We start from the raw sequence: 14,354 nt of genomic DNA, 5'->3' as shown, positions 1-14,354 counted from the left end.
ATTACATCACAATGGGGATTGTACGAGGCCACGAAATCAGTGGACAGGGGCACGCCGCAGGGAGGGGTGCTATCACCTCTGCTGTGGACGCTGATCATCAACTGCTCAGGCAATTCTATGAGGCACCCGTAAAACTTACGGCTTACGCAGATGACGTTGCAATTGTCATAAGTGGAAAGTGCCTTCCAACGATTAGTTCTTTGCTGGATCGGGCGCTTCGGGATATTCATACCTGGGCATCTAATGTCGGGTTGAAAGTCAATGCGGAGAAGACGGATATGGTCTTGTTTACAAAGAGTTACAAGGTCCCAAATTGGACCAGGCCTAAGTTAGGAGGGGTGACCTTACAGGAGAAACCTTGCACAAAATTGCTAGGAATCATCCTAGACAGTAAGCTGTCATGGAAGCGCAACGTGGAGGAGAGGGTCAAGAATTCCTCAACGGCACTCGATGCATGTAAAAGAATGCTGGAGTGTACGTGGGGCCTATCGGCCTCTCTTTCTCATTGGGTTTTTACAGCGATTGTAAGCCCTATTCTATACTATGGAGTTCTTGTTTGGTGGAAAGCCACACTAAAAACAACATACCTCAAAAAATTAGAGGGGGTATGCAGACTATCGATGCTTAGCATTACGGGTGCCCTGAAAACAACCCCGATGGCTGCACTGTATGTCATTCTGCACATTCCACCTGTAGACCTGGTAGCAAAGAACAAAGCATTAACGACCGCAACCAGGCTCGGTGCTTCGAGGCAGCTTGAGCGCCGACCATATGACCATAGTAGTATAGCGTCATCAATCACAAGACGAACAGACTACCTGATTCCCTATCTCCGCTTCGAAGGAGATCTTAAGGCCACAACAGAGGTGGACGGTTGGCGCAAGGGTGCGCAAATGGCGGACGAGGCGATACATGTGTACACCGATGGTTCCAAAGTAGTGGAAGGAGTAGGGTCTGCGGTATACTGCGCTGATCCGGAAATAAGCAGATCCTACAGGCTGCCGGATTACTGTAGCGTTTTCCAAGCGGAAATATTAGCCGTAACCAAAGCAGTAGAAACCCTGGAAGAGAATAGCTTAAGCTGCAACCGTGTTAACTTTTATATTGACAGTCAAGCAGCAATTAAGGCAATAATCTCGCATAGCACAGCATCTAAATGCGTGTTAGAGTGTAAGCAGTCTCTGGAGAGAATCGGGACAGAGAGAAGCATACATCTATATTGGGTCCCAGGGCATATGGGAATATATGGGAATGAAAAAGCGGACGAACTAGCTAAAAAGGGTGCATCCCTTGAAGCTTGCTCCGTAGACGTCCCAATTAGATTGGGCGAGATTAAGCGAAGGCGAGAGGTGCACATGATTCGACATGATCGAAGATTATGTGTAGGTCTTACAACCTTAGACTAAAACAGTTGCTTCTATCATTAAAAAGAGAGGATTGTAGACTCATGACGGCTATTCTGACTGGACACTGCTTTCTGGCGCCACATGCATTTAAATTAGGCTTGGTCAGTGATAGCAGATGTAGGAAGTGCTGGTTGGAGGAGGAAACGATCGAGCACGTTCTGTGCTTATGCCCTGCACTTGCCAGGCTAAGACTCCAGCTATTAGGAGTGATAAAGCTGTCAGATCTAGAAGCAGCAAGTGGCTTAAGTCCTAGGAAGCTTCTAGTATTTGCCAAGAGGACGGAGTTATTTTATAACATAGGTCCTAGTTTTTGATAGGGTTTTTCAGTTTGGTCTTTAAAACAAACTTCTGGTAACACTACGGACTCAATCAGTCTATGTGAGGTCCTCATGGACCGGCCAGTTCAACCTAACCTAACCATCCTTCCCTCCGTCGCCCACCCTGGTGTTAGCGGCCCGCCGCCTCAATGACCAATACCCCCGCTGCTCGGACTGAGCAGGAGGGGGCGCTGTAATGGCGCGAGTCACCCTTCACCTGGGCTGGACGACGCGAGTGGTGTCTTCGGACTATCCTTCCCTTCGTCGCCACCTCGGTGTTGAGCGGCCCGCTGCCTTAATGACCAAATAACCCCCCTCCCCCTCAGCTCTGGTTTTAGTAGGCTGGCCCGAGCGGAGGGACCACTCCCTCTAGTTAGCTGGGGAGAAGAGGGTGCGGCCGTAGCGCGGGTCACCCCTTACTGCACCAAGACGACGCGAGTGGTGTCTTCGGACTACCCTTCCCTCCGTCGTTCTGGTCTGGTAAGGAATGAGTCGCCGCACGACCCCCTCTCCGCAGCTCTGGTTTCGGCCGTGAGCCGATGGGTGCGCACAAGGGGCTACCGATGTGCCGTTAAGGTGTACTTCCCCTCCGCCCACCTTCTACTAGTGTGCAAGTAGGGAGGCAGGGGTGTCCAGTGAAACCAGCACTAACCTAAGTCCTCGCAGTATCTTCCCCAGGTGATCGACCCCGCCGACTATCGATCCTGCCGAAGACTACCGATCAATCCGATCCCGCCGATACCATCAACCGACCCCTCCCGGAACGATCCCCCGCTGTCCAGGTAAACCCCATCGACAGCCCACTTCCCCTCTCACCCCGACCTTGGTACGCGCTCCGTAGCCCACCGCCGCTGCCGTCGCATCGTTGCCCCTCTGGTGCCGCCTCTGCTTCCATCCCGCCGGTGCTACGCCGACCTTTGGCCGTCCGCCATACTACCGCCGTGCCGATCCGCCTTACTGGTGCCGCCGCTGCAATACCAACCACTGGCCGTTCGCCGTCCTATCGCCATTCAGCCGCCGCTGCTACGACAACCGTTGGCCGTCCGCCATCCTATCTTGCTGGTGCCGCCGCTGCAATACCAACCACTGGCCGTTCGCCGTCCTATCGCCATTCAGCCGCCGCTGCTACGACAACCGTTCGCCGTCCACCATCCTACCGCCCTTAAGCCGATGTGTCCGTCCCGCCGCTGCCGCAATGACCGTTGGCCGTCCGCCATCCTACCGCCGTTAAGCCGCTGCTTCTATCCCGCCGATGCTTCCATGCCGCCGTACCAATCCGACCGTTACCCAACCACCGTTCAACCGTCCTACCGATACCTCCTCTGCTCCGACGACCGTTAGCCGCCGCTCCGCCCCCTCACCATCTTGTTGACGAAAGCTGCTGCCCGCCTAATATCTCCAGCCGTAAGTGCGTGTGTTCGTAACACATAAATATTGTGTTTTTATTCAGTAGGGGTTTGTGGGACCTTTACTCGACTCTGGATTGACTGAGCGTTACCCCAGCCTTAGACAAAACCCACCCCAGCGGGTTAGGGGATCAGAATATACCCGCGGTTGATATGCCTGTCGTAAGAGGCGACTAAAATACCAGATTCAAGGGGTTGTGTAACGCAACCCTTCAGGTTGCCAGCGCAATATATAGCTTCTCCGAACCCAATTGTCAACCTCACCTATCCGCGGCGAATCCTGTTTCACTAACAGACGAGGCTCTGGCGACCACAAGCTCCTCATGGAACTTGGGGGTGGGGAGGGGGGAATGGCCTGAAGGTTTAATGTGGCCACATAAATCGTTCCCGAGATGGTCGGGCTAGCACCTTAATGGTGCTGTGGTACCGGAGCGTACCGGATCTTTATCCGGCAAAGGACCATCATATCGATAACACTCCCCAAAGCCTTCGGGGAGCAACCTTATCGCTACAACAACAACAACAAAACCCACCTCATAGGCCTTATAATAAGACCACGGTAAAGTTGTTAAATTGCGACGTTTCTCCAAGAGATTAATACAGCAAAAACTTGAGATTTCTATATGCGTTCCAAAAAACTTGCCTTCTAAATTGATTTGTTAACTACTTATTAATTAGACATAGTGAAAGAATTTTCATTTTATTCATTTTCTGTTTACTTGTGGATTCAGTGATATCATTGATTTTAGACATACTACTTTTTAAAGTAAATTTTTGCAGATATTTGCTTATATTGAGTATGTTTAGCATATGCTAATGCCACGTTTATTTCATTATGTCAATGACTAAATTTGTGTATATAAATATTAGGCCACAAACACCAATTTAAGAACTTAATTTCAATTTACGTGAACACAAAGATTAAAGTAAATAAGTAAAAATTTTTACAAAATAATACAATAATAGATGTGTGATGTGAGGATATACTACAAAAAAAAAATGTTTGCAAACCAACAAAATGAGTGGGAACGTTTGTGCTAAGATTGGGAATAAATAAAAATCGAAGTTGATATTTTTTTTTTTTTGCAATTCGTTAGTTGTTTATGAGTTAAGCTTGTTTAATCATTTGGCTGTTACTTTTTTTGTTAACGTCTAAGATGCAATCTGCCAAACAATATATTAGAGCATTCTATTTATTTATAAACCAGCTAACATTATTCTAGGATCTTCTACTGCAGCCTTGATTTTACGTAAGAATACTACAGCTTCACGTCCATCAATAAGTCGATGATCGTAAGTAAGAGCGACATACATCATTGGGCGTACAACAACCTGATAATATACAGTAAAAGAAACATTTTTATATAAGAAAATTATTAATTGTATTTCTATACTTACTTGTCCTTTTATAGCAACTGGCCGTTCAAATATGCCATGCATGCCGAGTATAGCACTTTGTGGCGGATTGATGATTGGCGTACCCATTAATGAACCAAACACTCCACCATTACTAATGGTAAAGGTGCCACCGTCCATATCTTCAATTGAGATTGCATTCTTTCTTGCCTTCTCCCCAAGCGCAGCCAATGCGATTTCAATATCAGCATAATTCTTGTCTTCCACATTTCTTATCACGGGAACGACTAGACCTTTGGGTGTAGCAACTGCCACTGAAATGTCGACGTAGTCGCGATAAACGATTTCCTAAAAATAAGCAAAGATTATCTATTATGTTATATAGATTATATTGTATAACTTATTATCTATAATCAAGAAAATAAAACGTTGAGAGTTGTATGCCTTTTCCGAGCGACATTAGCTAAGGCAAAAAAATTCCCGATGAAAAAAACTTTCTGAATTATTGGAGGAAGGCGTATTACGGTATTAAATAAGAATATAAAGAGCATTAGCGGTGCATAAAACCAGTGAACGCCTTTTTCGAAGCATTCACATGAAATTTCAATATAATTTTCACGTGATCACTATCACAATGGAGTTCACTAATTTTATGCATATGACCCATATATTAACATTTAAATCTGTAAGAATCACGGAAAGGTATTAAACATACCTGTCCATCAATAACAGCATTAACTACAGGTTGATCTTGCAGGGCATAGGCAGAAGCTTTAGAAAATATTGACATAAAGCCGATCTTAATGCCATACTTCTTTTGGAATGCCTCCAAATTTGCTTTACGGAATTCCATGGCAGCGCTAATTGAAATTTATGCAATTAAGAAACATACAAAATAAAATATCAACTACTATTTACCTACTAACTACCACTCACCTCATATCGATTTCGTTGAATGTAGTCAACATAGCGTTTGTATTTTGGGCATCTTTCAAGCGCGCAGCAATTTTTAAACGCATACGATTCATTTTAACGCGTTGTTCGGTACGTGTTCCAGTTATTTGACGTGAATAATCGCCTGGTGGCACCTTAATTTGTGGAACAGCTTGTTGAGGTGGTACACCTTTCGCAATGGGAATTTGTGCAGTGGGTGCTTCTGACTTAGGTGGTGGCGGTGGAGGAGCTGCTCTTGGCGCTGGTGGTGGGGGTGGTGGTGGGGGTGCAGCAGCTGCTTTTGATGGTGGAGCTGCTGCTGCTGGAGCAGCGGGTTTTGGTGGTGATGGTGGTGCAGCTGCAGCTGCTGGTGCAGCAGCCGATGGCGTACCTTCCGCTTTCTCTATTTTGAATAAAGACTGTCCGGCTTTTACCGTAGATCCATCCTCTACTAAAATCTCACGTATTACTCCAGCAAAAGGTGCAGGAACAGGCATAGCCGTTTTATCGGTCTCTACTTCCATAACAACTTGATCTTGGGCGACATAATCACCAACTTTTACAGTGAACCTAAAGTAGAGATAAGATTTTAATTAACGTTAGCTAATAACATTTATGAACAAGACACCCAGCGGGTAAGGGGGTCAGAATATACCCGCGGTAGGTATGCCTGTCGTAAGAGGCGACTAAAATACCACATTCAAGGGGCTGTGTAGCGCAACCCCTCAGGTTGCCAGCGCAATATATGGCTTCTCCAAATCCAATTGTCAACCTCACCTATCCGCGGCAAATCCTGTTTCACTAACAGCCGAGGCTCTGGCGACCCCAAGCTCATCCTGCAATTTGGGGTGGGGAGAGAGGGATGGCGGACGAGCGCCTTAATGGTGCTGTGTTACCGGATCTGTATCCGACAAAGGACCATCATATCGATAACACTCCCCAAAGCGTTCGGGGAGCAACCTTATCGCTACAACAACAACAACAACATTGTGTAACAAGAACTTTTCGAATACTTAGTTGATTAACACACATCTTATGTGAAGCATTGTTTTTTAGATAAGAATTTTCATTCAAATAAATGCTAAATTCCACCCACTTGTAATAAGAAAGCAATATTGCAACCAAAGCTATTGGAACTCAGATATTCTTATTAGATTTATTACTGCTTATTTGTTATGCTTAAGAGCAAGCAAATTTATATAACGAACAGGTACTCACTTAACATCACCTTCCGCTACGGATTCAGGAAAAGGTGGCGTTTTTACTGTTTCGGTTTGCCACAAATTACTGCTGGTGTGGAACCCTTGACTATCGATTGAAATCAAATTTCTGCAAGGAAATTCAAGAGATAATATTATTTACTTTATTAAGCTAGCGCCGTTAAAGCGTACCTTTGCGATGAGGAGCATGCAGATATTGACGAAGCTTCATTTCGTTTCTGTGGCTGATTTCGAGCCACTTCCGTCAGTCTTGAAAACTGACGCATTACACATGCTGATTTAACCTAAAATAGCAAAAACAAAATTTTATTACAGAAGACATTGGATGAAAGTGGATTGCACAACACAACTGAAGCGTCACGTGAGTCTAACAAATATCTCCGTAAACATGTAACTTCCTCTAGAGAATCATTTAGTTTTACTTGGTACATTACATAACTTCTATTTGCAAAGCCATTACTTTTTCACTCCGCAACGGCCTCCAAAAAGTTGTCCCTAGTCTCTTTTGACGAACCCCTCTGAAGATTTGCAATTGACAAATTTACTCACTTTTTCGCTACATGCTTCTTGCATCCCCAGTTTAAAAGCATTGCGAGGCAGTCGCCGAACCGTCAAGGAAATCAAGCCCGACATTACAAATCTTAAAATATTTTGTTATTAATCGTCACGATTTCGGAATGCCGAAAAATTTTGTTAATTTCCACTTTCCACGCCACACACTTCTCAACGAACGTAGAAATCGAAAGCAAATTAGCTCAGCTGTTATATCAATAAATAAAAAAAAAAAACATTTGACAGCGAACGTCATAGCAAAGTCGAGACACATATAGAGCTGCCAGCTCTATTTTATCACACTGGCTGCATAACTGTTATTATCGCTCTAAACAATGGGCGATTGCAACGAACACAAGCCAGCGAAAAGACAAGCTCAAAAAGATAATACTTTACTTTAGCTCACACCTGCTAAAACTACAAAAATATAGGGGCAGGTACTTTGGACCCAGAACCAAGAATACAAAAGCGGTAATTGAAAATTTTACTACTGTGAATATATATTTGCATAAGATCTTGGAATATTTTTGTTGCAAATTTGTCGTACACAAAAAAAATATTGTATACAGCGGGATTCTCCACAGATTTGATTGTGATCCCAATTCATTGTGGGACCGGGGAGGGTGATGTTTTATAAGAGTGTGGGAAGGCCTCTGCAGCAGAAGAGTATTCTGCGCAAAAGAACTTTGAAAACCAACCACTCGCTCCGGAGCGGCACGGGGTAATTTTTCAGTTTTTTGGAAATATCGTTTGACTGAAATACAAATTTTTTATTTCAAATTCGTGACCCCGGGTCTAATACGTGAGTTTTTACCCCCGCCCGGTATTTATGGGTGGGTTTTAGCAATTGTGAGCTGAAGTTAAGAATTACCCTTAACAGTTATAAACGAACGCTACACGCTCTATGTTATCAAATTAGCTTCTTAAAGCTGGAGACATTGGTGCTTTATCGGTAACCGTATCGGTAACCTTATAACAGCTGATTCGACCAATCTTATGAGAATCAATGCAATCGATTATTGGTGCCGCTAAGGTCGTAACCGTATCGTAGCCAACCAATTGGGTTTTGGTTTACCGTCGTAACGATAAACAGCTGATTACGTTAGGGATACGGATACCGCGATACGACATACGGCACCAATGACTCCGGCTTAACTGCTATTAACATTTTTTTTTACACGCGTTTGGGGGTAAAAAAACGTTTATCCTCGCTTATCCTCTCTTTCCACGAACATAATTTTTATTGGTACATTTCGAACATGTTTACGTCGATTGAGTGAAGAATTTCTTTTATGTGAACGGCGAGTTGAGCCGACTGTCCAATGAATTAATTGTTAGTCTTAATCTTTAAAGAAAGGGACCATTCATTATAATATTAAAAAGAGAAAATAGTTCGTAAACAACACTTACAACTGTCAAATAACTACCACAGTACCGATCAAACCCCGTAAAGTGAATTTAGCGTTAAAAATGTATGATCAACAAACTAAAGTAAAATCCAAACCGTTGAGTGAATCAAAAATACTTAGAGGTGCGTTCAAAAAGTATTCACCTAGTGAGCAGTTATCTTTTTATATTCACGAAGATTATCATGATTTTGTTTTCGTTTTTTTGAAGAAAAATTCAGAATTCTTTTAACATATATAAAATCAGGGCCCTTCAAGCACGGGCCGAACTTGGTCAAATTCCATATAAAAATTTTACAAACACACAAGCCAATAAACACAGTTGCAGTGTTGTAAAAATCTAGTAATTATAAAATGAAATAAATGAATCAAGAAAGGGAGTTGTTTAGAAATTTGTGATTCCATTATCTTGTTTTTTTCGCAAATTTATGAAGGATTTGAATGATCAGTACTAATATTGCATATATAAAAGCATTTCTTTACAATACTACTGAGTCTTCTGTACTTATGCCATCAGGCATGAGGTTTATCTGAATGATACCGTTATATAAAAGGCTTCTAGCCCACATAAAATAGCTTCATTATAAGGTTTATGAACCAGGAAGAATAGTGAATAATATGTTATTTTTAGCCATATTATAAGTTTTATTGCAAATATAAAACCAAGCGTGATTAGGCCTTTAATGAAACACCGCCTCTTATTCAACTTTATAGTTCACCTATTTCAAATTTTTTTTATACTCAGCGTGTTTTGCACACAGAGTATATTAACTTTGATTGGATAACGGTGGGCTGTACAGGTATAAAGGAATCGAGATAGATATAGACTTCCATATATCATAATCATCAGTATCGAAAAAAATTTGATTGAGCCATGTCCGTCCGTCTGTCCGTTAACACGATAACTTGAGTAAATATTGAGATATCTTAACCAAATTTGGTACACGAGCTTATCTGGACCCAGAATAGATTGGTATTGAAAATGAGCGAAATCTTTTTATATATATAACATTTTGGAAAACACAAAAAACCTGATGATTTAGTAAATAATACACCTAGAATATTGAAATTTGACGTGTGGGCCGATATTGAGACTATTGATAAAAATAAAAAAATAAAAATTAAAATGGGCGTGGCACCGCCCACTTGTGATAAAATCAATTTTACAAATATTGTTAATCATACATCAAAAATCGTTAAACCTCTCGTAACAAAATTCGGCAGAGGTTGCCTTTACTATAAGGAATGCTTTGGAGAAAAATTAACGAAATCGGTTAAGGACCACGCCCACTTTTATATAACAGATTTTTAATCGGGTCGTGGACGAATAAAATAAGCTATATATTTGCATAAGATCTTTATATCAATGGCATTTCATTTCCCAAGTGGATTTGTACCAATAAATAGGAAAAACTTCAAATTTAAAAAAATGGGCGTGGCACCGCCCCTTTTATGACTAAGCAGTTTTCTATGTTTCGGGAGCCATACCTAGAAGAAAAATTAACATATCGTAATGAAATTGTGTACACATACATATTTTCCTTATAGCAAAAAATATGTCTAGTAAAAATGGAGGAGATCAGCTAAAGACTACGGCAACTTAGATATAAAACAAGTTTAAAAGGGTCATAGACCATAATAATAATAAGCTATAACTTAGCAAAAAAATAGGCTTGAATCAATGACATTTCACTTATCAAGTTCTATTGTAAGAGGAAATGGGGAGACATTTTTTTTAAACGGGTGGTGCCACGTGTTATGTAGAAAAGTTATTTATCTGAAATGAATGTACAATTGAAGCCCACGCTGTGTATATAGTGTTCGTAACACCCGAACTTAGACACCTTTACTTGTTTGAGTATAGATTTGTAATCGATTTTCGAAAACTCATTTGCAGTTCTTATATTCAAGTTATGGGACAAATAACATAAAAAATACATTTTGGAAGTTTTTCTAAACGTGGTCACTTCTCGGTATGACCAGAAAATGTATATTAGCCATGAAAACATTCTCTTCAAAAATTCATTTACTGAATGTCATTTTTCATATGTACATATGTATCTATATCAGACAGCGAGAATTTTATCATCTATATCTTCTAATGGGTAGATTTGCCTATTGAAACTAGTAGAGTAACTAATTAAAACTACTGTAGCATATATAAATTTAAAATAAGGCGTTATTAAAAGGCATATATGTACTATCCTTACTTTATTCTAAGGCTTGTCTGTTAGAAATAGTATTCTTTATTGCGGTAATTCTATACGACAGCATGACAGTGCTAATACACGTCTAAATATATCGAGAAATGTGTCAAACGACGGGTGTTGACATCAGTATTAATAATCCGAAACCGACAAAGAAAAATTTTAAGTCGTTCAAAATATATTAACGAAAACCCGAAAAATGACCCGCGGGTCCCTTCGAAACGGGGGGTGGGATCCATAGTATTTTTACGCAGTACACCTTTCTGCATTGGCGGCTTTTGGCCGCGCTTATAAAAAATTACCCTGTGTTGGTCCAACACCGGTTTGGAGATCAAAACTATATCTACGCAAGAAACTCTTATGTTCACAATTTTCTTGTGGGTACGCCAACATTACAACAACCACATGAAAATCGCCAAATTCAACTGCAAATATCTCCGGACAGAGATACAATTTTTTTTCCGCCTGCGGATTACTGTTGTCGAGGTCAAAACGCGTCTTTTGAAACCTCTCTCGAAATTTTTGAACGCGTATTAGCAGTGTCATGTCGTATAGAATTACCCCTATTGCTTACAACCACTTATGCCAGTTTTTCTGGTTAAATTATCAAAATCTGAGTATTTGTGTTAGGCGAATGAAATGGAGGAAAAGCATTAAAAAAAGGAATTTATAAATTTTGTGTTAATTAAGGCCTTCGCGAATATACTAAGGAATTATATCGAGTGAGATCTTGGCCGATCTTGACTCATTTCAAAGCTGGTGTACTGCAAATTTACTTTTTTTGAATTACTCTAAATGTAAGCAAATGACTTTTCACCGTGTGAAGCCGGTCCTATCATCTTATACACTTAACGGCAACCCCTTGGAGCGGATATCTATTGTAACTGATCTAGGAGTTATTTTTGATCCGAAATTAAGTTTTACCACACATATTTCAACCGCTATAAACAAAGCAACTGGTGTATTAGGTTTTATCAAACGTTGGGCTAAAGAGTTTGATAACCCTTATTTCACAAAGATCCTTTATACCTCGCTGGTACGTCCTATTCTCGAGTACTGTTCATGTGTCTGGTCTCCAATCTATCAAATCCATGTTGATCGGATTGAGTCGGTCCAGAGACGGTTTTTAATTTTTGCATTACGAGGTCTCAACTGGGAATCAAGTACTCATCTTCCACCATACAGGAATAGACTTCTTCTAATTAATTTGCCATCTCTAGAGAATCGTAGAGTATTGCTTGGCGTTATGTTCATTCAAAAGCTCATCATTGGTGTGATTGACTCCTCTGACCTAATCAGTCAACTAAATTTTGCGGTTCCTGCTAGGGCGTCCAAACATTTTGTGCCTTTTCATTTACCTCTATGCCGGCAAAATTTTGCTAGAAACAGTCCCCTGCGCCATTGGTGCTCGCGGTACAATGATTTGTATAACTGCATTGGCTTTGAATGTTCGTTTGCTGCTTTACATACTGCTATACTCTTGTGTTTAGCCTGATATTTTAATTTTATTTTTTTTTTATACAATGCGATGTCAAATGTTTATAACATACAAATTTTCTATGTACCTTTTTTGAATTTTTTAATTTTAAGAATGGCTCTGTATTGTACATATATATCTGTCTATTACAATAATTAGTCGACCGCTTTGTGTTTGCGTCGACTTTAAATAAATAAATAAATAAATAATTGAGAACCGTGTGGACATGTTTTTATATTGAGTTAGAGAAAATATACAGAGTAAAAACTGTAACCAAACTGTAACAGTGCCTCTCAAGCTAAACAGCATTCTTTTAATCAGCTGTTGTTATGAAATTGAAATGAATTCAAATTATTTTTAGTAAAAATGCTTTTTAATTCATAACTAGAATTGGCGTTCTGAGAAAGTCAAACCTCTTCTTACCTGTTGAAGTTATGTCGGCTCAATATCAAAGATTCTTAAAAGTTTTGGAAAAGTGGCCCACGGATAAATCAAAAGTTGGCAGGTACGTACCAAATCAAGTTCCACCGGCTCATATCACTAAAACATTCTCGCATTTGTAGCAACACGTTATCTAATGTACCCTTGTATGTAAGCAATATATCGTTAAGCTAATCAAATTTCGATTGTAGTAATTGTAATATGAATAGTAAATACGGCTCAATACATATTAAAAGTGCATTGTGTATTACTCAGCCGTATAACAGCAATAGCTGTAACTTTTCTAGCAATTCAAATATTGTATTATTCAACCGAGTTACTTCGATAGACGACCACGTTTATTTTATCTAGCACGCGACCGTTTTCCAGACGAATAGATTGCATACGGAATATATTCAAACTAAAGTTCTAAATTTTGTCAGTACAGTTCTAGCGTTCAAAACAAGTTGTGCATTTACTAAATATTCAGCGTATTCAGGTGTTGAAATTCCTCAAAAAGAAAAAGAAAAATGACTTCCAAATATGCATATCAATTGATTCCCGAGGAGTATATTCTCGGTGAAGGTCTGTCCGAGTAAGTTGATTTATATTAATTCAATTGATTTTCACTAAGTTCTGTTGGGAACGAATTTGATAATTCAACTGATGTTGAATATAACGATGTCGACATTAAAACAAGGATTTGCTTTATTACATTGGGTAATAGTCTAGTTGAGGGGTCGAATGCTAATACGCTACCAAAAATATCGACAGAGGTGTCAAACGACGCGTCCTGACATCAGTATTAATAATCCGAAGGCGGAAAATAAAAATTTTAACGCGTTTCTGCGTTGGCGGCCTTCGGCCGCGCTTATAAAAAATAACCCTGGGCTACGCCATGCCAAGTCCGGGTGTGTGGTGTAACCGTGGCTACCGCCACGGTGATGCACAATTTCTTTTGTGGGTACGAACACAACAACAGCAACATGGAAATCGCCAACTTCAACTGCAAATATCTCCGGACAGAGATAAAATTATGAAACGCTAGTTAAATGCAGCTGCTAAAAAGTGCCATTGACAAGCCTTGTCAGAAGTATAATAATCACCAATTTGAAGCTTTCATACTGTCCATCAGAGTCATCTCCCAGTATGTTAAAGATTTAAGATATATTGCGCCCTAAGTGCAACTTTAATGTAACGAACAGAAATATAATTCGACAGGAGAAGGTTTTCAAGGTGTCCTTCCAAGTTTCTAAGACACAAAACTCTAACCAAATAAGTTGGGACTTTCTCATGCCATGTTGAGTAACACTTTTTTCCTTGGAGTTATGGCTCTTGGAGCAATGTCTTGGCACTTAAAACACTTTCACCTGGAAATTTTTTGCTTGGCTACACTAAAATTGCTGGGCTCGATATCATGACAAATCTAAGATAATTTTTAGCTGAGTTATGAGGTTTGAGCTGCCCTCTTTCCGGGGAAACAATTCATCTCAAAGGGGTATGGACAACTAGAAAAAATAGAGAAGATATGTTGGTCGCCATAAGAGGGCCACAAAATACCAAATGAAACAAAAACTTTCTGCTTTAATTTATGGCTGTTCCGTCCCGAGAGCAAGCACGTTTTTGAACCAAATTTTTAGTCGGAAATATTAAG

General features: G+C 40.5%; 2 protein-coding genes across 5 annotated transcripts in view; one reads left to right on the top strand and one right to left on the bottom strand.

The window, feature by feature from the left end:
* Positions 1-3,796: 3,796 nt before the first annotated feature.
* The window catches only part of LOC137252102 (dihydrolipoyllysine-residue succinyltransferase component of 2-oxoglutarate dehydrogenase complex, mitochondrial), a 29,857-nt gene continuing 19,299 nt past the window's right edge, over positions 3,797-14,354 (bottom strand). Inside the window, exons 1-7 of one of the 2 annotated variants that reach the window (XM_067787337.1) lie at positions 7,188-7,374; positions 6,810-6,922; positions 6,637-6,747; positions 5,422-5,988; positions 5,201-5,345; positions 4,528-4,833; positions 3,797-4,461 (exon numbers count right to left, since the gene is read on the bottom strand). In XM_067787337.1, coding sequence (XP_067643438.1) covers positions 4,327-4,461; positions 4,528-4,833; positions 5,201-5,345; positions 5,422-5,988; positions 6,637-6,747; positions 6,810-6,922; positions 7,188-7,271 — 1,461 coding nt within the window. In that variant the 5' untranslated portion in view covers positions 7,272-7,374 and the 3' untranslated portion in view covers positions 3,797-4,326. Of the gene's footprint in view, positions 4,462-4,527; positions 4,834-5,200; positions 5,346-5,421; positions 5,989-6,636; positions 6,748-6,809; positions 6,923-7,187; positions 7,375-14,354 lie in introns of those variants that run through there. The other variant, XM_067787348.1, reaches the window with a different exon arrangement.
* pug (pug C-1-tetrahydrofolate synthase, cytoplasmic) overlaps positions 12,580-14,354 on the top strand; it is a 52,232-nt gene continuing 50,457 nt past the window's right edge. Inside the window, exon 1 of one of the 3 annotated variants that reach the window (XM_067787327.1) lies at positions 12,580-12,785. In XM_067787327.1, coding sequence (XP_067643428.1) covers positions 12,715-12,785 — 71 coding nt within the window. In that variant the 5' untranslated portion in view covers positions 12,580-12,714. Of the gene's footprint in view, positions 12,786-13,059; positions 13,296-14,354 lie in introns of those variants that run through there. The other 2 variants (XM_067787309.1, XM_067787317.1) reach the window with 2 other exon arrangements.

The sequence above is a fragment of the Eurosta solidaginis genome, chromosome 1 (genome assembly GCF_040869045.1).
Source record: "Eurosta solidaginis isolate ZX-2024a chromosome 1, ASM4086904v1, whole genome shotgun sequence".
NCBI lineage: Eukaryota > Metazoa > Arthropoda > Insecta > Diptera > Tephritidae > Eurosta > Eurosta solidaginis.
This window is presented reverse-complemented; position numbering and strand designations above follow the sequence as displayed.